The sequence below is a fragment of the Eufriesea mexicana genome, unplaced genomic scaffold (assembly GCF_001483705.2).
Source record: "Eufriesea mexicana isolate 0111107269 unplaced genomic scaffold, ASM148370v2 scaffold793, whole genome shotgun sequence".
Lineage (NCBI taxonomy): Eukaryota > Metazoa > Arthropoda > Insecta > Hymenoptera > Apidae > Eufriesea > Eufriesea mexicana.
In genome coordinates, this window is record NW_016908959.1 from 439,781 (window position 1) to 462,740 (window position 22,960).

Here is a 22,960-nt window from a genome sequence, read left to right on the forward strand (position 1 = left end):
GTCGTGTATCTCGGCGTTTTAATCGGCGAAGACTAGCGATACCTCCGCAATTAGCGATAATGATAGACTTGACAAATTTCATCCTTCGGCAGATCGTTTGCTGCTTGGAATACCTCGGCAGGTTTCCAGCCTGGGAATCCTTTTATCGCGGTGCGTGATCCCGCCGCAAGGAGAATCCAAGATGGCATAACATAAACTTCTGCAATTTCTTGACAATATTTTTTAGGTTAAGCTCGATGCCAATCGCATGAAAAAAAAGAACAGGAACGGGGAAAAAATAAAATATTACTCCGATTACGAACGACTTAAAGGAGAAAACGAGAAAAAACAAATCCAACGAAGAAGAAGAAAAGAGAAAGAGATACTAGAGACAAAATGGAAGATGGAAACGCGGTCGCATCGACTGAGTTTTGCATTTCCGGCCACTCGAGCTGGTTCGCGAACTCGAACGAGTAGTACCGGTAGCAAGGTTGGAACAACCGGAAACGACAGATGTACACAGGATCGATATACATAGGAGCGCTCTTCAGACCGTGGATTGTTCTCGCGGCGAAACAATGGCGCGCTGCAGGCGACCATTTTCGTTCGGCGAACCTCCTCCCTTTGCAACGGTGGCGCGAAAAACTTGGTTTAATGCGCGCCAGACCGTGCGCCTGGAGCACTACCACTTCTGGGTGTCTGCGACTCGACTCGACTCGACTCGACGCGTCCGCCATTTTTGTCACTTGGACCGCTGGAGCCGTTGGCCTTTCGAGACCGCGGCCACCTTTCCAGACGACCACGGTCGCGTCTCTCTCCCGACGAACAAAAGCCCCCAAACGAGTTCGTTACCGGCAAACATCCGATCCTTTTATTCCACCTTTCTTACACCCTCGTTAAATTACGATCAAACGAGCATTTCGTATCGTAAGACAGTTCCCGCGCAATTAACCTACAAATTCGTCTCGTAAACATCATTTGCGAGGAACGTAATTTACGCGAGTAAATTCTTGGATAGAGGTTTAAATAAGAAACGTTAAGACCATCGGATCGTAGCTGGAACGGTGGACTCGTGTGGGAAGTTTATTAGTTAATTAATTGACGACGGACGAGGCACGTGCCGCAACGAAGGGTCAATTTGCAAGCGTGCAGGATCGCCGGCGTGAACGGCTACGCTGACTCGTATACTTTCCGTTCGACGCGCTATGGGAATATTCGGCCGTTTTCGCAAGCTCTGACGAGCGCTGAGATTTCGCTGCGCAAAGAAATGCGCGGTCGCGATAGACCATAGAGGATGGTCAGCGGTTAAATTAGCAACTGACTACAGTTATATTTCGCAATTTTTCCGCAGAACGTCGTCGCTGTCCAGTGGTCGCGAGCCGGCAAGAGGACCGCGTGTAATTTCAGACCGTATCCACGATGCGTTTCGACACAGAATCGATGACTTGGAACGATTTGCAATTTCCGCAAAGATTATTTCGATTAACATCGATTACTATCTGTGTTTCAGTGTGGTGTATGAAAACACCTACGCGATTTATCTTGGTCGTCGGAGAACGGTTCTCATCGAATTCTTTCTCCTCGTTTCTGCTCGCGTGTCACGTTCACATGTAAATCGCGCGATTGGCGCGCTTGGCCGCGCAGCATCGAGTTTTCGCGACAACGGTTTTACAATTCCTTCTCCACGCTTCTTCGAAACGTTCCCGGTTAACGAACATACAAGTCAAACCAGTTACTCGGCTGTTTCTCGTGAAACGGGAGAAGGGGAAGCGTGGCTGGTCGGGAGTGGACACGCTGACGACACGAGAAAACGCAACGCTTTCTACCACCAACGTCTCCGACGATCGTTCCAACCACTCACGAGACCTACAAAACTTTTCTCCTCCCGACGCGCCGTTTCTTTCCAACTCTTCTATCCTCAACGAACCGCGAAATTTTTATGGTACATTCCAACTTTGCCTCGAACCTTTTTCTGCTAATATGGTTATACAAAAATAACCAAATATTACAAGATTGCATTTTTTATCGACTTTTTTTTCTCTGAATATTAAATAATATCGAGACCTATGAAACTTTTCTTTAATTATACCCGAATTTAAAAGATTTTAATTTTTTTTTTTTTTTTTCGAATTCATTTTTATAAACGTTGGCTTGATCGATATATGTATTGCCGAAATTTTTCAGCAGATGGTGCCACTTATCTTTTTTTATTTTTAGTACTAACTAGAATTATTTATTATTCAGCACCTTAACGACCATATCCGTGTTAACACGTGTACTATAACGTTGATCACGGTTATCAAGTATTATAATCACTTACTACACGGATAACAAAAAAATTCTCGCATTTTTAGCAAATTTTATAAAACGATTCAGTCTGTACGGAATTAACGAGACTATTTTTATCCCATATTATCCTGCGACCGAGCCAATATTACTGCATGGAAACAGGAGACGAATTATCTGCATATGTATAGGTATACAAACTACATGCATTTAGACGACGCGACGGTTTCCCCGCACAGCTATGGTGGCGCTGTGCCCTGCGAAACGAACGCGTATGTAGCACGTTTCTCGCCAACCGCGGGCTTCTGTCGACACCGGTAATCGGCGGGTGTTAGATTCGAAACCGAAGGCACGGATTGGAATCCCAGGCAACCGCGAGACGGTGGTTTTCCAACGTACCGCGACTCTTACGACCGCAGCCAGCATCGTGTACGCGAATCGCCGGCATCGAGTTACGGGCCAGGGGAACAGGTTTGGGATTGCGCCGCGTCTATGCGCGCTCGGTTCCTTATTCGGTGAAATATCACCAGGCCCGCGCCATCTCGCGTGCCGCGCCCAATAAACCCGAATATCGCGTTCCCCTAGCCAAGACACTCTCTCACTCGTTAACCCGTTAAACGCGAAGCTTATCGGTCAGAATTCCCAACATAACCTATAAGTCACGAACCCGCATAGTTCTCAGAAGAAATTACTTTCACTCGGACAATTTTAATCGAGGTAAACGCGAACCTAACGAGGCGTTAAAAGATAAGGAATCATTATACCCAACAACAATGGTAGCCCACGTCAGGTTTAATTAACCTCTCGCGAATGAATATCGGTAAACAGGCATTGTGCTTTAAATCTTCTAGCGTTACGATTGGAACAATTTCGTAAATTTGAAACGAGATTTATGGTGCAAAGGTATCTATGTATTCCCGTTTGCGAAGGGTCAGTGCGTTTGGTCCCATCCTCGTTACCGGCAGCAAACGCAGGACAAAGGTTCTTCGAGATACGGTCGCATTGTTTCCACTGCGAAGATAAGGAAAGCAAAAGAAACGATCGTATAAAGAGCGGTGGAAACCGGAATGCGATCGAGGGCTTCGGACGCCCATAGGCGTCGCCAGGGCGCGCAGCTCCCGCGTTTCGCGGCGCCACGGAAGACCGATGCGGCCGACCGTCGAACTTTGCACCCTCGTGGGGATATCGTCTACCGTAAACGAGTATTCTTAATTTCCGCACAATTTATGCGCCGCGCTACACACGGGAACCGATAATTGCGGCCGAGACGTGATTTATACGGCCGTATGGGACGGCTAATAAAGGGTAATGCCGAGTGGAAGAGCTGACCACCGACGAGATTTACGTGTCTGTTCGCCAGAATTTCTCTGACTTCTCGGTATCGTTCCCTGCGGTTTCGAATTCGTCGCTACTGACTCCGGCGTATTTTCGCGCGCTGACGTACGCGATGATACAATGACAATTTCGCGGAACGAGCCTATCGTTTGCGAATCCTTCTTTCGCGATGCACGTTCTCCTCGACCGTTTACTCCGCGGATAAAAGAGTGGTCAAACGTGCCACGTGTACTTGACCCAAATGCGAGTTCGACCCACGGTTTCGCACCCGGAGGCGTGTCTGCCATACTCGCGTACCGTGGTAGCTGCTTTTCCATATGGGGGGTGGCTCGATCTGGGAACCGGGACCAATTCGAAGAATTTTTATAATACGAATAATACACGCGTATTTAATAGTCACCTCGAGTATATACATAGTAGTTGTCGAAAATATTCGAACGCTATGTTCCGAGAAAATTCCCTAACCTAAAAATTCCGATTTTTCTGCAAAAATTTCAGTGCACCTAAAACGCAACGAGTGGGTAAAATCAACGAATAATTTTTATTCGACAAGCCTTACTTTGTCTCACACCGTTAAATAATTCGATTTAAAAAAAGGTTGGGATCGGACTCTAACTTTGAACGACGATTTCACCCATCGAAAGTAATATCTGCGAACAAAAAGGTCCGCGTTAAAGCGATTCGTTACGACGTACGTACCCGTTAAAATCGGAATTTCTCAGTCGGAGTGCTCGCATAAAACGTTACAATACCGCGTTCGAGTACTTTATCGAGCTACGGAGAATATTCCATAAATGATCCACGCTCGTTACACGGCTAGTTCCTCTGTCTTACGACGTTTTTCCCCGACCTGTGAGAGACGAAGCGCTAATTCGTATGCGGGTGTAACTCGTACGAGACTGGCATCGAAATGCAGATCCGAATGGGAATCGATCCCGTCGCGGCAGGAAAGTTGGAAGGAACAAACGCTCTTTGTTGGTGAGACAGAATGGAAGAGTACTCGGCATGGGCCAGCGGAGCGAGTTATGAAACAGGCCGCCTGGCATTTAGCCGGCCAGTATTCCTACGAGTGCGAGCATACTCTGGGTAATTTATTCCGCAGAGCTGCGTGCCCGGCGTGTGAGAAAACTTTATTAAATGTTGATCGAGCCTCCAAAGGGGCGGCAACCCTCATGCATTTTCATCAGCTCGGTAGAAAGATCGTCGACCTCGATTAATTACTCTGCCGAGTATCTCTGTCAACTAACCCTGATCTCCGCGCCATTTTCATCCCCTATGCGAGTACCTGCCTTCCCTTTATTAATTACAACTCCTTACCACGCTATACAAACCGATCCCAATATGTCTTTGATCCATAGATGCTCCTCGAGATCAATTTCTAGGCATCTTACGCCATATTCCTCGAAGTTTTCTCATCTGTATCTCGAAACCGAGAGACTTCCGGGAGGCTCTGACTAGTCACGAGGAAGGACTGCGACGAGGAGATCGATCGTGATCGATTACATCGAACGAGGGAGTTAACGGTTCCTGTCGGGAACACGAAGAGATACCCTGGTATCCTCTAAACCGCGTAGGACACGTATTTCCCGGACGACGCAACGCAAAGAGTTCGGTGGCTTCCCATGAAACGGGGATTTACAGTTAGCCGTTGCGTTTACATTTGCGGTAACCACGCCTAGGAGAACTTTTCAGATCTACCCGATCGCGCGGCTCTGCTCGCCGCCTTCGATCGGAGCCAACTTGACCGAGTTAGAAACCTCCGAGCTCTCGTGGATCGATCAGTCGATCGCAGCTCCGATAGAGAAAGCTCCGTTTTCCCCGGAGTTCCATCCAACCGTGAAGTCTCAACATCTGTTACTTTCTCGATAACCCTGCGTCCGAGTTGCAAGAAGAAGACGAGTAACGAGGTAAAAGGAAAAACCTAGGTGTACGGTCTATCCTCGGTATATACGTGTAGACCTCACGGCAAACACGGGAACCCTCTCAGTCGTGAAATTACTCGGTAAACATACCGTGTCGCCTGAAGAACAAACTCTTCTTCTTCTCGGTATCCGCTTTTTCAGCGCCGCTTCCTATCCTCTTAGACTTTGCCCATCCGATAATTTCCTTCTTTTTGCGTCTCCTGCTGGCGTTTTGCACACCGGTTTCTCACTAGGATCGACATGTCGAACGAGAAAACAGAACCGAGGTAAAGAAGCCAGATCCTAAACAGGCTAGAGGATGAGTTCGAGGTTGTAGAGTGACGTTGACAATTCGGACATATCTGTTAGGTCGCAGCTACTCTGCGAGATGGATCGTGAGGATGACGAGAGGTAGCTCTGCGCCTGGTGTATCCTATCTCTGTTATCATGGACGAACAATGTCGTCGGAGTGAAGGGCGCTTGCCTCACGATCGAGTGAAAGGTGAATGCCGGCTTTTATAGCGGCTGTGAAAAAGCTAACGAGATCCCGACACTGAATCGCGAGATAGTTTACGCGATCGATGGAATATATCGTACGGAAATTTTTCAACCACGCCGTTGGCATTGCTGCATCGATACACGGCGACTGGTGTGATTTTCGCTCCCTGAAGGATGGTTACGAGGACACGAAACGCTTGACCAGTGATCCGAAATGGAGGAGGAAAACGGGAAATACTGGCATGGCGTATCATAAGATAAAACCGTGAATCTCACTGCGGTTGGCTGACGGTTTCGACTGATGTGCCGGAAGTGGATGCAAGATGTCTGCGTAACTCGTGATTCACGCGTCGAGGCGCAATACTTCTCCAGGAACGGGGATGTTAACGCTAGAATTATTACGAGTAGCTTATATTTCGCGTAAATGAAGATAATTATAGGGGCACGAGGAAGACGAATGACTATAAACAATTATGCCTCGATCCGAATGAAAGTAAACATAAATTTTGTCAAAAGTAGATTGTGATCTCGGAAATTGTGGAAATAAAATGGCCGAAACGTGTCATTTTAATCATAGAATACGTGGATAGAAGAAAAAGGATGAGTGTTTTGCTTGTGATACGTGTATATTGCATTTTATACCGCGTCGTCTTGGGAGAGAGGGTGCCGCGATGCAGTGTCTCTGGCACACACGGTGCGATGTAAATCGTTCTTTTGCAAGTACGCACGACCAGCGTGCATAAATATTTAGGGCGCAATCGTGTTTGACGAAGTTTCCAGTTGCAAACTCGTAAAATGCACGTGCGGCTTCGAAGACTCGAGCAAGATAGTTACTCGTGAATATTTAGATAGGGTATCCTTGATATTTTGCGAAATACCAGTCGTTATACGTATTTGCATATCTTTAGGTTATGTCGTTAAGGATGTATACATTCTCGATCAACCGACGACTAATAAGTTGTAAATACTTTTGGCGAGATGTAAACAGTTGTAGCTTCTTTGCACACTTTTAGGTTAGAAGTCAAGGATGTGTAATTCTCGATCCACCGACTAGTAGTAATTTGCAAATACTTTTTGCTAAATACGAGTAGTTTCTTCTACATGTGTCTAGGTTATGTTGTTAAGGTTGTATAAATGTTCCATGCACGGACTATTAATTTACAAATACTTTTTGCAAAATACGAGTTGCTATATTTCTTCTATTTTTAGATTATGTCGTTAAGGATGTGTAAACTCTCGACCGATCGATTACTAACAGTTTATAAAATTTTTTTCCAAATCGATGCAGTTATAGTTTCTCCGTACATTTTTAGGTTAAACACGTATAAAGTCCACTGACCATTAGTAATTTAGAAATATTTTTTGCGAAATACGAGTAATGATAGTTTCGTTGTATACTCTTACGTTACTCGTTAAGGATATATAAATTTTTAATACCGTATTAAAATTTGAGATTTTAATTTCCGCCTATGCTGGAGACCGGTGATTCGTTCGATTCTCCGGGTCTCGGATTCCGGATAAACCAGTTTCGCGACAAACGCGCCACACACCCCGCGCGAATCGTCCAGCCGTATGTTCTTGACGTTCGTAGCTCTTTCGATTGAGGTTAACAAACGCTTTCCCGCCGCCGGTATTTTCCGTCCCTACATCGATGAACCGCAAGGATTCTTCACTGCTTCCTTTCCGGCGCATATAACGACGAACGTGCCACGGATTAACCTGAATACGTTCTACGTAATAGGATCCATTTCGTTCAAAGCTCGAGGACGATGATGTACGATGTAAAAACGATATCAAACTTTTGACCGTTCCTCGTTTCTTCGAAACAATATCTGGGAGGCTGAATTATCTTCGTCGAAATTTCAACGAAATGTGGTTAAACTCGGATTTCCTATGTACACGGACGCCGGTTTCCACCGGTCTCTCGAGCAAATATAATGTCGCGTATTTATTGAGCTTTGTATGCAAGACCTCCATCGTTCTTTATCAGGATTTTATCTCGCGGTGAAACATAGAAGCATATCGTCGAGGACCGGTCCACGTCGATCCTGTAGCTAAGTTAGATTTCGAACTTGTCGATAACGTCTGTTCCTGCGCACTATTTCGTCCTCGGTATAAACACGCGATTGGTTCTTTATCGAAGCAAACTTTCGAATGGTCTTTTTCTCCGTCGAGTGAAACTTGAAGTGTGGTGAAAAACTGATCGAAGGACAATGGTAATTCGTTGGGATAATAATGGAAAGTTTTGAAGGAACCTAAGCCGATTTTCGAATACCGTTTGTCGCTGACCTGTCATTTATGGTTTTCGTGCGTAGAGGTTAATCCTAGGTAATTTGTTCCCACCCCGAAAGCTAGGGAATTCCACCGGTAACGCGAAGCGTACGTGAGAATTCGATCTTGGTGAATATGTAATTAATGTTTCAAAGGATACACGAACAATTGAGGTCGATTGAGCGACCTTAATAAGTCATGTATACGGGTAGATCGTGCGGAAAATAATTTGCTCGAACGACACACGTGGTCATCGGGAAAAATTAGTACTTGCGTTTCGAAAGGTTGTCATGTATTTACGCTACAGAGACAAATTTACGACGTACCGACACGTAAACGTAAACAGAGAATCACGATTAGTATACATTCGGTTTGGTTCGTTGATCTGCACGAGTCGTTTCCGAGGGCGGTTACATTGCGAACTAACCGTCTTTCGACATTCGTAAAACTTGGTGCGAGATAAAAATTATCAAGCGATACGTTTTGTACAAAGCTTATGATATATTGTGGTACAAACCTCGAGCTTCGAGATCTCTGGACTATTCGGAAAACGACGAATTTATCCACCACCGATTTCAACCACTTTATAACCTCAACGTCGTAAACAAAAAATTGCAACTTTTTTCGAGCAATACCTTTTTCGATTCAGCACAGCCGGCTGCAAGCCGTTTCCAATAATCCACGCCGAAAACCGACTAAATCCGTTCGATCCCGTGGTTGTTTTATTTCCCCACGGGCCAATAGCGCGGGAAACTCGCGCTTATTGGTCGATTTGCTTTTCCTTCTTGCAAGGCGTCGCTTTCCTCGAAATCGTCCGCAGGCTGTATTGAGTTCCGATTTCTTCCTTCCCTGCCGTCTTCTAGGACGGTTACGACGAGCAGCCACCGATTCTTAAATCACCTCACACCGAGACACCGCTTGCCCGTCGATCGCGCGTTCCGAATTCTCTTTGACCCCTCGTGACGAGAGTCAATGTCTGACGCAGTACGTCAGACTCACTCTCTTTCTCCCTCTTTCTCTCTCACTCTCCTGTGTTACGTCGATGCCGCGTAAGCTGACGTGAACGGGTATTTTGAAAATTCTTTCGAAGCTCGGGACGAAGCCGCGGAACGCACCAACGGGGCCCGGCGTACGAACAGCAACTGAACCGAGAGTCAGGGACTCGTTCTGGGCCCCACCGCTCCCCGCCATGTTGCCTCTCCGAGTTCCAAGCGTGGGGGCGACTCTATCAGGTGCGTATAGTCGCCTTTGGAAATCACCAACGCGACCACGATTCATCGTGAATCGGATACATCGCTCGTTGCTCTTCTGTTCTGGACACTTGGCTTTCCGGATCGTTTATTTTTCTAGATATTTTATCGAGGGATGACTGTTGTGTGACTTTTTGCCGCGTAAGCGAGGGGTGACAAATCGTGAAACCGTAAACGTCATTTTCTACGACTACCGTTCTCGCCGATACTCGATTTCGAGTAACTTTCGACTCGAATGTGTGACTTTCAAATATACTGTACACGATAGTTATAGAAAATATACCATAAATATTTATACGATTTATTGTCGCAACATTTTACAAACATAACCTTAAAATGGAGGAGAATGCGAGACAGGCTTTTGGATTTCAAAGTTGCCTACTTCGTGTGAATTCGAGTTTAAATTTTCGATTTGTATCATGTGTCCGTAAAGAGTAACCGCAACCACAGTGTCTGAGAAAAGAGAGGAAACGATGCTTCGTTCTCTGTCCGTGGAGCTCAAGGTTTTCAGCTCGGTGAATACGCGGTAACCATGCCGGGAACCTGTTCCCCCTGGCAGAGGAGGTTCACTTCGGCTCTTTAAAGCCTCTCCTCGTGCGTCTTCCCTTTTCGTCCTCCTTTCTCTTTGGCTCTTCCATTTTTGACTTTACAAGTAACGTCGTATATTCGACTTGACTCCATGTACAGTTCGTAGTTTCACGAATTTTCGACGAACAGCTTACCTAAAATTTCGTTTCGTTGGTAACTTCCTAATTCCATTACAAAAATTGGATTTTTTAAATAAGAAAAAAAAAGAAAATGATTTTAAAGCGTTCTCGGCAATATCGCTTTACCTCGTCTAAGCAACCTTGTCCTTTGGGTGAACGCAAGATTTACATAACCTCGTTTAATAAATTTCTGATGTAATGTTGGCAGCGCTATGCGCTTTGCTCGCGTATGCGCGCGAATAACGGTTCTACGCAATGACCGCGCACAGGATTTCTTCCTCCACGTCGTCACGAAAAGTTGGCATCACTTATGAGTCGTGTCGAACTGACAATTTCGGTTGCTCGAGTGCGTCAACTTGAACATGAACGAGAAATAAATCATTCGGCCGAGCGTATTTCATTTATTTAATTACCGGGTGCCAGTAGTGGTTATGTTACTTTCCACTTGGGCATGTATCGAGCAAACGGCAACATTTATTATCCTTGTCGTAGTAATTATTATTATTTCTAATGAGCATGCCTGGAGGCACCACCTCGCATGCACTGCCCTCTACGCGTCTCCCTTTCTCCTTTCTCCGTGGTCCACTCTTTCTTCGTTCCGTCTTCGTTTTAATGTTTTGCTTCCTTGTTGGGGTAACGCGGTGGTACGGGATGAAACTCCAGGCCACATAACCGCGTTCTCCTCACGTCTTCCATTTCAGGGTTTCCCAATCCTTCGAATTCTCCGAATCTACCGACTAGTTGTACCCATTACAGAGGTTACCGGGAAACATTTCTCATTCTATATGTAAATTATAGTCATGGCTGGCCATAGGTATAAGCCATTTTATATAATAAAAAAAATACATTTTACATCGCGTTACGTATATTTTTGCTCTCTCAAATTAAGTTCTTCATACAAGCTTTCGTGTTACAATGTCGCAAAGAATTTAAATAAATGGCGCTTATCTCGAAAGATAGCGCGACAATCGTAAATTTCATTTAATACATCAAGAGGTCATACACCTTTGACTCGAATTGTCAGTGACACCCGAACGTTTCCTATAAGATAAGGAATATTTTATCGGTAGCTTTTTATCTGTATTCGTGAACGAGAAAGAAACTCGTTCAAGTAGAAATGTGTACATGTATAGTAAAAAGGGAGGCATTTCTCGAAGCGCAAGTAATCGAGAAAAGGTTCCCGAAGGTTGGGAAACGCTGGCTCTGTTCCCCGTAAGGTAGTCCCTTTCTTTTTGCCTTCGCCTCGGCGTAGCACGGTGCTGGCGTTGTTCTACTCGGGCCCAGGGCTGTACGATGAGAGGTAGCGCGCGTGAGGGGAAAAAGCGCTTAGGTAGGGGGAGTTCCATGGTACGCGGCTACCGACGCGCTGCTACCTCGCTGAAAGAAATTTAATGAATGGCAGCGATCGTCGAACTTAATAAGCCTACACCTGGTATCGCGAGTCGATGCTTTTTCTTTACCCCCTTCGTAGGTTATAGCGTATACCACTTGGATCGTACCGCGAACCTAACCTATTCCGTCACGAGAGCCCTTTTCGTTTCGATCGTTGTACTTGACTGACATAACGATTCGACGAATACATTCGAACGAAAGGGTACTCTTGCTTCGTAAAAACAAACCTCTAAAACGATTCGAACTCGTCTCTCGATCACTGTAGCCGTAAAATACGAAAAATTGTTCATCGTGATCGCGCGAGGCGAACGAAGCAACAACTTCGGCGTCCGTCAGCGACGAAAAACTGAAAGGTTCGCGGCTAATCGCGCTTAATCACGCATCATTTGATCTAATTGAGATCGTGGGGGCTCGGGGATTTGGCCCTGACATCTATTACTACCACTGCTATCTTCTGCCAGAGTGGCCGGAGAGACCGGAGAGGCCGACGCGGCACGGAACTGCAACTGCACTCGGGAGTGCAGCCACGAGTCGGCGGAGCATTCGTGGTAGTGAGAGTTGGTACACGTACGGTGCAGTTGTATGCGTGTACCCTCGGGCAAACCAGACGCGGCGTTCGTCTTCCCACGAACCCTTTGCTATACGTATGAGTCTCGTTACTCGTTCCGGGATCAGGAAACACTCCTATTAAGGCCGTTTTACACGGTCGCGAGAAACCACGCTGTACCGATGAGTGCAACTTCTACGGATTTTACTTTTATGCTACACTGAATCGCTCCACGGCGAACCAATCGAAAACGATAATACTCTTTCCTTTGGCTTTGTACTCGGCTATTCAAACGTATCTTTCAAACGAATCTTCTTTTTTCTTTTTCGACGATCGAGGTCGAGAAAAGAAATTACTCGATCGATTATACAACAATTTTTACAATTTTAAATACGATATTTTATATCCATTCGCGGTCTTTTTATTTTTATTAGTGATAAATGAAAAGTTAGGTTAGATAGAGAAACTATTCGGTAGGTAGTTCGTCTATAGTCTATAGCGATTTGTGGATTATTCTTTGATCGAGAATACGAAAAAAGTGGAGCTAATTGGTTAATGCAAGGCGAGAGAAATGAAACGGAATATAAAGACAGCGTAAAGAACGGTGCGAGGCGAACGAAGGCTAATAATTGATTGTCAGTTTGAAGCAGAAACAGCAGTCCACCAACTCGCGGCAGCACCGACGTAATTACAGCGTTTAAAGCTACCGAATGGTTACTGAACTCCACGGAGGATACCTCGCAGCTGAAAAGTTCACTGACAACAGGATTTCTCTGTATTATCGTCGCATCGAAATGCTTCCTTTTTCCGCGCCATTAGTTTTTCCAATTGTCGCTAGCCTCGAGTAGGCACGGTCTAGAGCCCAAGAGTGCTCAAATTAGCCGAGCAAAGCGAACTTGCGTAGAGCGAACTGTACGTCGCAGCGTCTAGTTTTAGTCCTCGACACGAACTTTAATAATTCGCGTCGCTTGAGAAACTTTCGTCTCGCGAAACTCGGTCTTCTCTTCGCTCTACAGTCCTATTCGTTCATCCTAGTCTCGGAAAGTTCAAGGAAACTAGAGCTGTAATGGAAAATTCCTGGCGTGATAATAAATCGCAGTTAGCCGGAGGTGTAAATCCCGATGAAATATTCCATCGAGGAATCCGAGGAAACCGAGTTGGAAAGTTTCAAAATCGTCCTGCTTTCGAGTGCCAACACACAAACACACGTACACACGTGTAACGAGGTCTAACATTTTACGCAAATAATCCTGTAATAGGTTAACCGCCGGTTAATTATTCGGGTAATCAGTTCGCGCTCTGCATCCTCTCAGCCTTTCATTATCGCCATTTTGGTACGTGTTACGCAATCGGTGATCGTGAGCAACGAATCGATCCTTTCCGGACCAGAATTTCCATCGACTAACCTACAACCGTTGAAAATGCTACGAGGCAAAATTTCATGGAGCTGTAAATCGACTGGACTGTACTCGCGGCCATTGGCCGAACGAATTCGTCATCCGTTGGCTCTGTGGTCTCTCGACGAGACGGAGAGAAAGGAGCAAGGAAGGAAGGCTTTCGTCTCCTCTAGCAGACGGCTGATCCTCGCGATGAACCGAACGTCGCTTGCACGGAATATATCCGATATCTTTGGAATGGGACATAGGTCCCAACGACGGACATTGCCTGTACCTGTCTCCACGCATCGAAGTCTGCCTGCTCACCTGCATTCCATCAACCGGGGCCTGAGGGGGGACCTTTCAGGATACTCAGGACCGTACCGCGTTGGCGGATGAACCGCCCTATTTCACGTTGGGCAGCAAACCCGGAGACCGAGAGAACTCGAACGGGAGAAAGTTTGGTCGTAAAAGAAATTTCAACGCTTTTCCTTCCACCCAGGATTTTCTCTGTCGATAAAAAAGGTTCGATAAACTCTCGCAGTTCAAACACAACTATTTATATATACACGTACGTTATCGAATTTTCGGCTATCTTTGGGCCTGCTTGCAACGAGATGCTTACAGGTAAACGCAGAGCTGCGCGCCTGAAAGGGAGGTTAAAAAATTGACTGCACGCGAGACCCAGACTGGTTGATGGAAAAATTAGATACGGCCCTACCTGGCGGGTTCGCGAGGGCGTAGGACGGTACTCCGAATCAGCAGGATCAGTAACGTAGCCGGACGGAGAGCAGCATAGAGGGCGCTGACGCGGGCCAAAGCGAAAAGCAAAAGCGACGCTCTCTCGAGTACCACTTAATTTCCCCGATCCGCCCAAAATCCGCTCGGAATTCACGGTTTATACCACGCCGCGTACTCCAACGGAACGTTAATTATCGCTTAACGGCCGTTGCTTCCCCACAGCCGGGGAATCCTCGCTTTTTGCAGCGCGGAAAAAGTTAATCGATCGGTCACGAGTCAGGGTAATTTCGCACTTCGACGTTGCGGATAAAACGTCCGCGACTACCACGGACAACCGTCGCAACGAGCTTACCCGAATTTGCTCAGCGATTAGCGGGCAGGATCGTTGCTCTCGTGCAAAGTGTCCGGACACGCCTCATAAGCACCTCCGATGGCCACTTCGCGCATGAATTTACTCATGATTCCACAGGTTTAGAGAAATCTAGGCAACCTCGAATGGCAATTAACCCTTTGCACTGAAATGACGAGTTTGACTCGTCACGAGTCTAATTCGTTAGGAGTCCTTCGTGTTAAATCTGACGATTGTAAGTATTGGGATTATGGGTTCATAATTGAAAAATAACTACCATATATATATATTCTCTTTTAGCAGATGGTAGAAAGGAGAGTGTGTGCAAGGGTTGTCAAATGGTTAAGGAAGTAGAGAAACGAATATAGAGGAAAGAGAGAGGGATGACAGTATGCTGATGGATGGATGTAAAGAACTAATGTGTAAGTTAAAGTATGGAGGATGTGAATGTGTAGAAATTGTGTACACAATCTAGTCCATTTCTAGGTCTAAGGACTGAAATTAATATATATATATATTCTCTTTTAAATTCTTTTATTACTCAAGGAAGGTATATCTACTTTTTATTACTTCTCTAGAGCAACTGACTCTGCGAGTGTCAAGAGGATTCGTGACGCAATTCGCCTAACTTCCCAATGATTATCCAACGTTCATATGAACATTCGTTCTCGGAATTTAGGTTTTATAAACTATTTATTCACACCTTACCTCCTAAATTGATTTTTGTACGTAACTAAACTTATCTCTCCAACAGTAAGCTATACTAATCGAGCGATCATAATAATTATTTCACAAAATTCGAAGAATTTCTCAAATCTTTATATAACTTCATCTCTGATAAGATAAGTATACAGTTGGTTAGCCAAAATTAAATACCACTTCGATGCATACTTTGTCATAATTAAATTGCAGTGCGAGGGGTTAAACGTCGCAGCTTCTATAACTCGCCATTATGTAAATGGTCCCAAGGTTCCTCGAAGTGTCCAGAATTTCCAGGTCATCGCGGCTCGCACGAGCATAGTCGGACGCGTTTCGTTTCAATCAACCTTTTTAATCAACGCGGCTATTTCTGCGGCGATCTAGCCGGTTTCGTAACGTCCACGAGGTTCCTGATCGTTGCGCGGTCGCGGCGAAGTCGTCGGTTCGAAATGAAGTTCTGAAAAGCGAAAACGGAGTGGAGGCAGTGGATAGGAGTGGAGGCGCAGATACGCGCGTGTACGTATGGCAAGAGGAACAAAGAGGAGGCGTGGAGAGGCGCGGAGAAGCGAGTGGAGGCGAGTGGAGTCGAAACGCGCGGCGTATAGCTGCATTCCAGCGAGGTGAAGGGGCCACGCGAGGACCCTGGCGAGTAGCCGGGCCTGTAGGGCCCCAATGCGTTCGAGAACACGTCGGCCCTATGGCATGCGGTCGTCCGGGGTCATGGGAAGTTAAGTATACTGCTTCGCCACTTCAGAAGTAAACTTTGGAAACCGATGCAATGCCCGGTTTAATTGGACCCCGCGTTGCTCCCTGGATCTGCTCCGACCCTAGTCGTCAATCATCTTCGACGATGGCCCTTCAACCCCTCGCGATAGTTCAACCCCCACTCGAGACCAACGCGGAGATTCGTCTGATCCGCTGGGGGTGCGGATCGCCTCTCCAGAGGCTTTCCTTGCCTCTAGATTCCACGCCTTTGACGAATCTCGTTATCCCGAGGGTCGTTTCTGCTTATGCAAATGATCTCGCAGGTCTGTTAATGCGTTGAATTAAGATGTCGTTAGATTCGTCTTACTCAGTTACTCGGTATCTTGGATGTTGCAGAAAACTAGGCTTGGACTTGGTGCCCCGCCAGGGTGCTCATATGGTGGACCCGGACACGATGTCGGTCGTGGAGCTTTATCACGTGGTAATTATAACGAGAGAGGATCTCCACGATGGCTTGGCGTAATTTTACGATTACCGCAAACGCGTGAAAACCGGTCCGAGAAACGTAACCCTGTGCGCCAACGTTCTTCAGCCAGCGCGGACGGCTGACTCTGCATCGGGTAAAAAAGGGAAAAAAGCTATGGACGAGTCGCGTTGAAGAGAGCTCGATACCGTGGGGAGAGAGAAAAGGAGAAAGAGAGGAGAGCTCTCCAGCGTGCATACTTCGCTATACGTATATCGTTGAAGCTCATTGAAATTCTAGTTGGAGTGCTGACCATTTCAAATACTCGGCAAGAATTGAAATGAAGTCAGCGTTAGGGTATATTCAGAGCACGCGCGTTCAACACGAAATTTTTAATGTCGCCTAATCCTATATCGAAATTCCTGTATCCGTAATTCAGTGTATTTGTTTAGATATCTTGCGCAGCAGAGTAACGTTTCTCCAACACGAACACGCATGATCGCCACGATTTGTATATACTTACCGATTTTCCGTTTCGTACGAATCGCAGCGTCGAATTGCGTATTGCTTCTCACGTTTGACCGATTTCAGCACGTTCAAAGCGCGGAAAATTCGCAAGGGGCGTCAGCCAGAGGAACTCTTAGGCGGAAGGAGCACAAGAAGGTCCTGACCCATCATCTCTATTTCTGCATGAGAGATTTCGGGCATATAATCGGCGAGGACACGGAGATTTACTTCTCGTTGTACGATGCGAAGCGGAATCAATATCTAAGCGAGCGTTTCCTGGTGCGAATCTCGAAGGAGGGATTCTCCAGCTTCGTGGAAATGATCCACTGCAACTGCACGATCTTCACGGACCTCGGGAACGCGGACCTAAGCAGAGACCTCTACATGGTTGCACATGTGATGCGATGCGGGAGAATGCTGTACTCCGATTCCGGCAAAAACAAAGCGGGCTCCGCCACTTACAGGAGACCCCATGGCGTCGCGGTGCTCTCCCTCGCCGAAGCCACGCAGGATCACACCGAGGAACTCGAGATGACGCTCAAGGTAAGCTGCAGCTCGTCGACCAATTGGCCACACCGCTTCTTAGGAGTTTCGATACTTGCCAACTCTGAAAACGTCCTTCCGTATCCTTTCTTCCGAAATCGAGTCTCAGGAACGTGCCAGCCACCAGTCTTTGTAAGCAGCGTTGTCTTAGGTGTGTCAAGGAGAAGAGAAGGACTTCCACCAACTACACGAGCAGATTATCCGCAACAACAAGTGTTCACCGCTGCCGGGCCAGCCCAATTACGGCATTGTGGTTTCGCTGCGCGTCCTCCATGGCGAGTTGTCTCAAGTGCGAGAGGAGAATCCCTTGCTCTTCAAGAATATCTGCTTAACGAAGAAGCTCGGGTTCTCTGACGTGATTATGCCGGGTGACGTGCGGAATGATTTGTACCTGAAACTGGAACGCGGCGAGTTCGAGCGAGGTGGGAAATCTACAGGGAAGAACATCGAGGTATCCTTGCACGATGTTGCTGCATCTATGATATATGATCCGAGTAGCTGTGTACCGAGTATATTTGAATTTCTACGAGAATGTAAATCTTCTCTGCTATCTATAGGTGACGATTTTGGTGCTGGACTCGGACGGACAACCCTTGGAAGAGTGTTTGTTTGGCGCCGCTGGAATGGAGGGCAGTTCCGCATATCAAAGTTTGGTTATTTATCATCACAACAGCCCATCCTGGGCCGAGACGGTGCGACTGGCTATACCTATAGACAAATTCTACGGTAGCCACGTCCGCTTCGAATTTCGGCACTGTTCCAGTAAGCCATTGATATTCCTTCAGATTTTCGCAACTTTTTGGCATAGCGAATATCCGCAGAACACGATACACCTTGCTTTTTTGGCGCAGCACGCGAAAAGAATGACAAGAAGTTGTTCGCGTTTGCCTTCGTGCGTCTTATGGAGCCCGGAGGAGCTACACTTCAGGATGGCCCTCACGAATTGTACATTTACAAGTGCGAGGATCGTTCCAAGTTGGACTCGCTAAGTTACCTCTCGTTGCCTAGTTGTGCTCGAGAACCGAATGCAACAGGTAAGAGTTTGTTCGAGAACTTGCAAGATCCCAGGGTTTTTCTCTGCGTCGTGAGTTCGTGCATACGTTACTCTGCAGCACGAAGTTGACGCAAAACGTAGATCTACTGAGTCTGTTGCAATGGAAGGCACACCCGGAACGAATTTCGGAGGCTCTTGGTCGTGTCTTACGGCTGGATGGAGAGGAATTGGTCAAGTTCCTGCAGGACATTTTAGATGCGCTCTTTTCCATGTTTCATACAGAGGATGGCAACTCCACGGCACATTCGGGTTTAGTCTTCCAAGTGCTCGTCTCAATATTCAGCCTCCTCGAAGATTCCAAGTTTGAGCATTTCAAACCTGTCATGGATGCGTACATTTCCGGTCACTTCGCCGCTGCCTTGGTGTACAAGGGTCTTCTGAGTAGCGTGCAGCATTGCGCGGATTGGGTGACCGCGGCGGAAAAGCAGGAACCCATAATCAAGTGTTTCCGTTCTCTGGAGTATATCTTCAAGTTCATCATTCAGAGTCGTCTGCTGTTTGCTAGAGCGACGGCTGGTCAATACGAGGACAGCTTCAAGCGAGATCTTTACTGCGTGTTCGCTGCGTTGAACAAGATGTTGGGCATTCCATACGAGATGGTCCTTCATTCTCAGATAGCGTTACTCTACTCGATCTCGGCAGTTTTCGAACAACTGGTTGCCGTACTACCGGTCCTCGAAGTAGCCAAACTTACTTGCACGATGCTCGACTCGGTGCCAAGGGAGCCACCACTGCAGCTCACACAGGCCAAATTGACTGCCATAAAGAATTTAAGTACTTCCGCGTTGTTTCGTGACGACGACGAAAGTAGGAATCTACTGTTAGTTACGATGTGCAGACACCTGAGGTTCCATTTAGTTAGGCGAGAGGAACTTCGTTCCTGCACTGACATTCTCGGCGAAATCCTCAGCTTCTTGCACAAAAGGGGGCGAGATACGAATAAAGTCAACAACTGCATTCATCACGACGTCGAGACCTTGTGTCTCTCCGTTTTGGATGTCTTGGTACAGACCATACTGATCGTCATAAACACCAGTGGCCCCGTACTGGGCTGCCTAGTAGCTTGTCTGATAGGGTTGCTTCAGCTACTCGACGAGTATCACTATGCTCGACTCTGGGAGGAGCTGTCTCACGCTGGTGAACGACAACCCCTCAAGGATTTTCTTCTAAGAGTCTTTCTGGTTCTCCGTGATCTTGTTAGACAGGAAGTGTTTCCGCCTGACTGGCTGGTAATAAGAATGCAGGCAAACAGTATCATCCTGAAGTCCCTGCAGGAGCTCGCTCAACCTTTGGCTTTTCGTTTCCTGCACGGTATCTTCAATTCGCAGCTCTGGTCCACGTACTTTAATCTTGCTGTAGCATACCTCACCCAGCCTTCTCTGCAACTCGAACAATTTTCCGAAGTGAAACGCGAGAAAATTGTCGAGAAATACGGGGACATGAGAGTGCTGATGGGCTTTCAAATACTCTCGATGTGGTCTTACTTGGGCGATCGTAAGCTGGAATTTATTCCTGGAATGGTGGGCCCCTTTTTGGAGGTCACCTTAGTCCCAGAGAGCGAACTGAGGAAGGCCACTTTGCACATCTTCTTCGACATGATGGAGTGCGAGCAACGCGCGCGTGGTAACTTTAAATCCGTGGAATCGGAATTGATTGACAAACTGGATATTTTAATCAGCGAGAACAAAGGTGACGACGAGTACAGGCAGTTGTTTAACACGATGTAAGTATTAGTCTAGTCTTTTCTACGATATATTTCCTCGTGAGTTTCGTTGAAATTAAATAATCGCACTGCTAATCGAATTGCTTGTGTCTCGTGGTAAAATTTTTAATTTGTCATTTCATGCTGCATTAGGGAGCATCTTAGTGCTGTGTAAGTCCATTGCATAAATTCGCAAGTGAACTATATACGTTTTCACGAGCACGCGAATAGAATGCTTAACTCATCGCATTCTATTCTTGTCCACAGATTATTGGACAGAGTTCTGTCAGAAGATCCAGCTTGGAAGGACAGCGGAACTGCTTTCATCACGTCAATTACACGTTTACTGGAAAGACTGTTAGATTACAGGAGCGTAATACAAGGAGACGAGAATCGCGACAAGCGTATGTCGTGTACTGTTAATTTATTGGTAAATAAAAGATTCGAAATTTCGACCAAAAATATAGAGCATATGCATATAAAGCAGATAATTCATCTTTCTTCTTCCGCAGAATTTTTATAAGAACGAATTCAATCGAAAGGAGATGTACCTGCGCTATATTTACAAGCTTCACGACCTGCATTTAGCAGCTGAGAATTATACAGAAGCCGGATTTACGATGAAGTTGTACGCTGATCAACTTGGTTGGGGTTCTACGATCTTGCTTCCGGATCACTCGCATCCGCAACAGCCAGAGTGGCAAAGAAAGGAGGTCCTTTATTATAAAATAATTCATTACTTAGACCGAGGCAAATGTTGGGAGAAAGCTATCCCATTATGCAAGGAGTTAGCTTTGTTGTACGGAGTTAGATTGTACGATTATGCGAAACTGAGTCATGTATTGAAGTTGCAAGCCAAATTCCTGGATAATATATTGACGCAACTTCGACCGGAACCGGAGTATTTTAGAGTAGGCTTCTACGGTCTTAGTTTTCCCCTTTTTGTTAGGGTAGGTATTATTTATATAGAGAGGTATTGTGATACAACGAGAAATGTAATGTCTTTTATTATGATTCTCCAGAATAAACTATTCATTTATCGCGGTCTAGAGTACGAGAGAATAGGTGCGTTCACCCAACGATTACAGACTGAATTTCCAAGCGCACAAATATTAATGAAGAACTCTCCACCGGATGAAAGCATCCTTACTTCCGAAGGACAATGTAAGATAATCCTTATTTCTTTTTTTGACCCGTCATTAACGCTATCAATCCTATCATGCTACCAATGTAATATTTCAGATATACAAATATGCAACGTGAAACCGGTTCCTGAAGAGAGCAGTTTAGCCTGTCGTGGAGCGGAAGTGCCAGAGAGAGTGGTCGCGTTTTATCTAGTGAACGATGTCCGGAAATTTATCTTCGATCGACCGCTGCATAGAGGAACAGTCGATCGCGAGAATGAATTTAAATCTCTTTGGATCGAAAGGACCACGTTGACCACCGAAGCGAAGTTACCCGGTATACTCAGGTGGTTCGAGGTGATTGAGAAAAGATCTGAGCTATTGGCGCCTGTACAATATGCCTGCGAGACGATGCAGAGCGTGGAGAGAGAATTACGGAGACTTGTCGCACAATACACCGCGGAACCTCATCGAAATATTAACCCCTTTAGCATGCGACTCCAAGGCATCATCGACGCAAATGTGATGGGAGGCATTACCAAATACCAAGAAGCCTTTCTCACTCCCGAATTCGCTAGACAGAATCCAGATATGGTGCCTCACGTGAACAAATTAAAGGGCTTGATTCTTGATCAGATGAGCGTTTTAGAGGCTGGACTAAATTTACACGGACAAATCGCGCCAGCTGGGGTACAACCGCTACACAAAAGATTGAACGAGAGATTTACACAGCTGAAACAAGGCCTTGGTCCACTAGCGAGGCAACGGACAATTCATCAAGATAGCATTGTCAAGTAATTATTTATGATATTTCTCTGCGAATAAGCCTTGAATTGTCTCGTTCATGTCAAATTTGTTTAGTTCACCACTACCTCCGTTGCCCACCAACGAGAAGCAACGACCAGCTACATTGGAAACGGTAGGCTCTAGGGCATCTTATGCGGACAGCGATGGTCTACCAGAAGATGAAGGTTTCTATACAAAAGTAGACGGTGGACCGCCACCTATCCCTCAACGAGAAGTACGACCACGTTCAGTGGGCTATGGCAATACTCCGCCTAGACCTACACATCAAAGAACTCTAAGCAAGCCGCTAAGTCCAAAGTTACCACTAAGACATTCCTTGCCCACGCCAACGGACGGCGTAGATCAGACTGGTCTGAGAACCTCGTGGAGCGAGCCTGGTCCCGAACCAGCTCCACCATTGCCACCTAGAGGTTGCAGTAAGTTTCATATTTGTACAAAGCGAATAGCCACTGAAGCGTTTTGCGATATTAGTTGTCTAAGGAGTGTTATTTCAATCAACTTCATACAAGTGTTGAAAAGTTTATCTAATAATTGTACAACATTGTGTAGTCATAAGAGTGTCTTAATTGTACACGTGGGCTGGAAAAATTTGTAATTTATTGGTCCAACACCCACGTGTAGACATTTCAGTTACGAGTGGTTTAACCTATAATTCCAAGCATTTGTGACCATTTGCATATTTAAATCAGGAGTTAAAATTATTCCAGAAATAACTGTTTATGAT

The 22,960-nt window shown here is 46.1% G+C and overlaps 2 protein-coding genes across 2 annotated transcripts in view; one reads left to right on the forward strand and one right to left on the reverse strand.

Annotated features, from left to right (window-relative positions):
• Positions 1-9,440, reverse strand: part of Inx3 (innexin 3) — a 13,330-nt gene extending 3,890 nt beyond the window's left edge. The window contains exon 1 of the mRNA XM_017899158.1: positions 8,906-9,440. The gene's annotated coding sequence lies outside the window, so the exon portion shown is untranslated. The remainder of the gene's footprint in view (positions 1-8,905) is intronic.
• Positions 1-22,960, forward strand: part of spg (dedicator of cytokinesis spg) — a 45,842-nt gene that overhangs the window by 21,515 nt on the left and 1,367 nt on the right. The window contains 11 exon segments of the mRNA XM_017899157.1: positions 16,433-16,517; positions 17,091-17,549; positions 17,701-18,000; positions 18,107-18,311; positions 18,401-18,621; positions 18,624-20,326; positions 20,573-20,735; positions 20,818-21,255; positions 21,328-21,469; positions 21,548-22,223; positions 22,291-22,652. Coding sequence (XP_017754646.1) covers positions 16,433-16,517; positions 17,091-17,549; positions 17,701-18,000; positions 18,107-18,311; positions 18,401-18,621; positions 18,624-20,326; positions 20,573-20,735; positions 20,818-21,255; positions 21,328-21,469; positions 21,548-22,223; positions 22,291-22,652 — 4,754 coding nt within the window.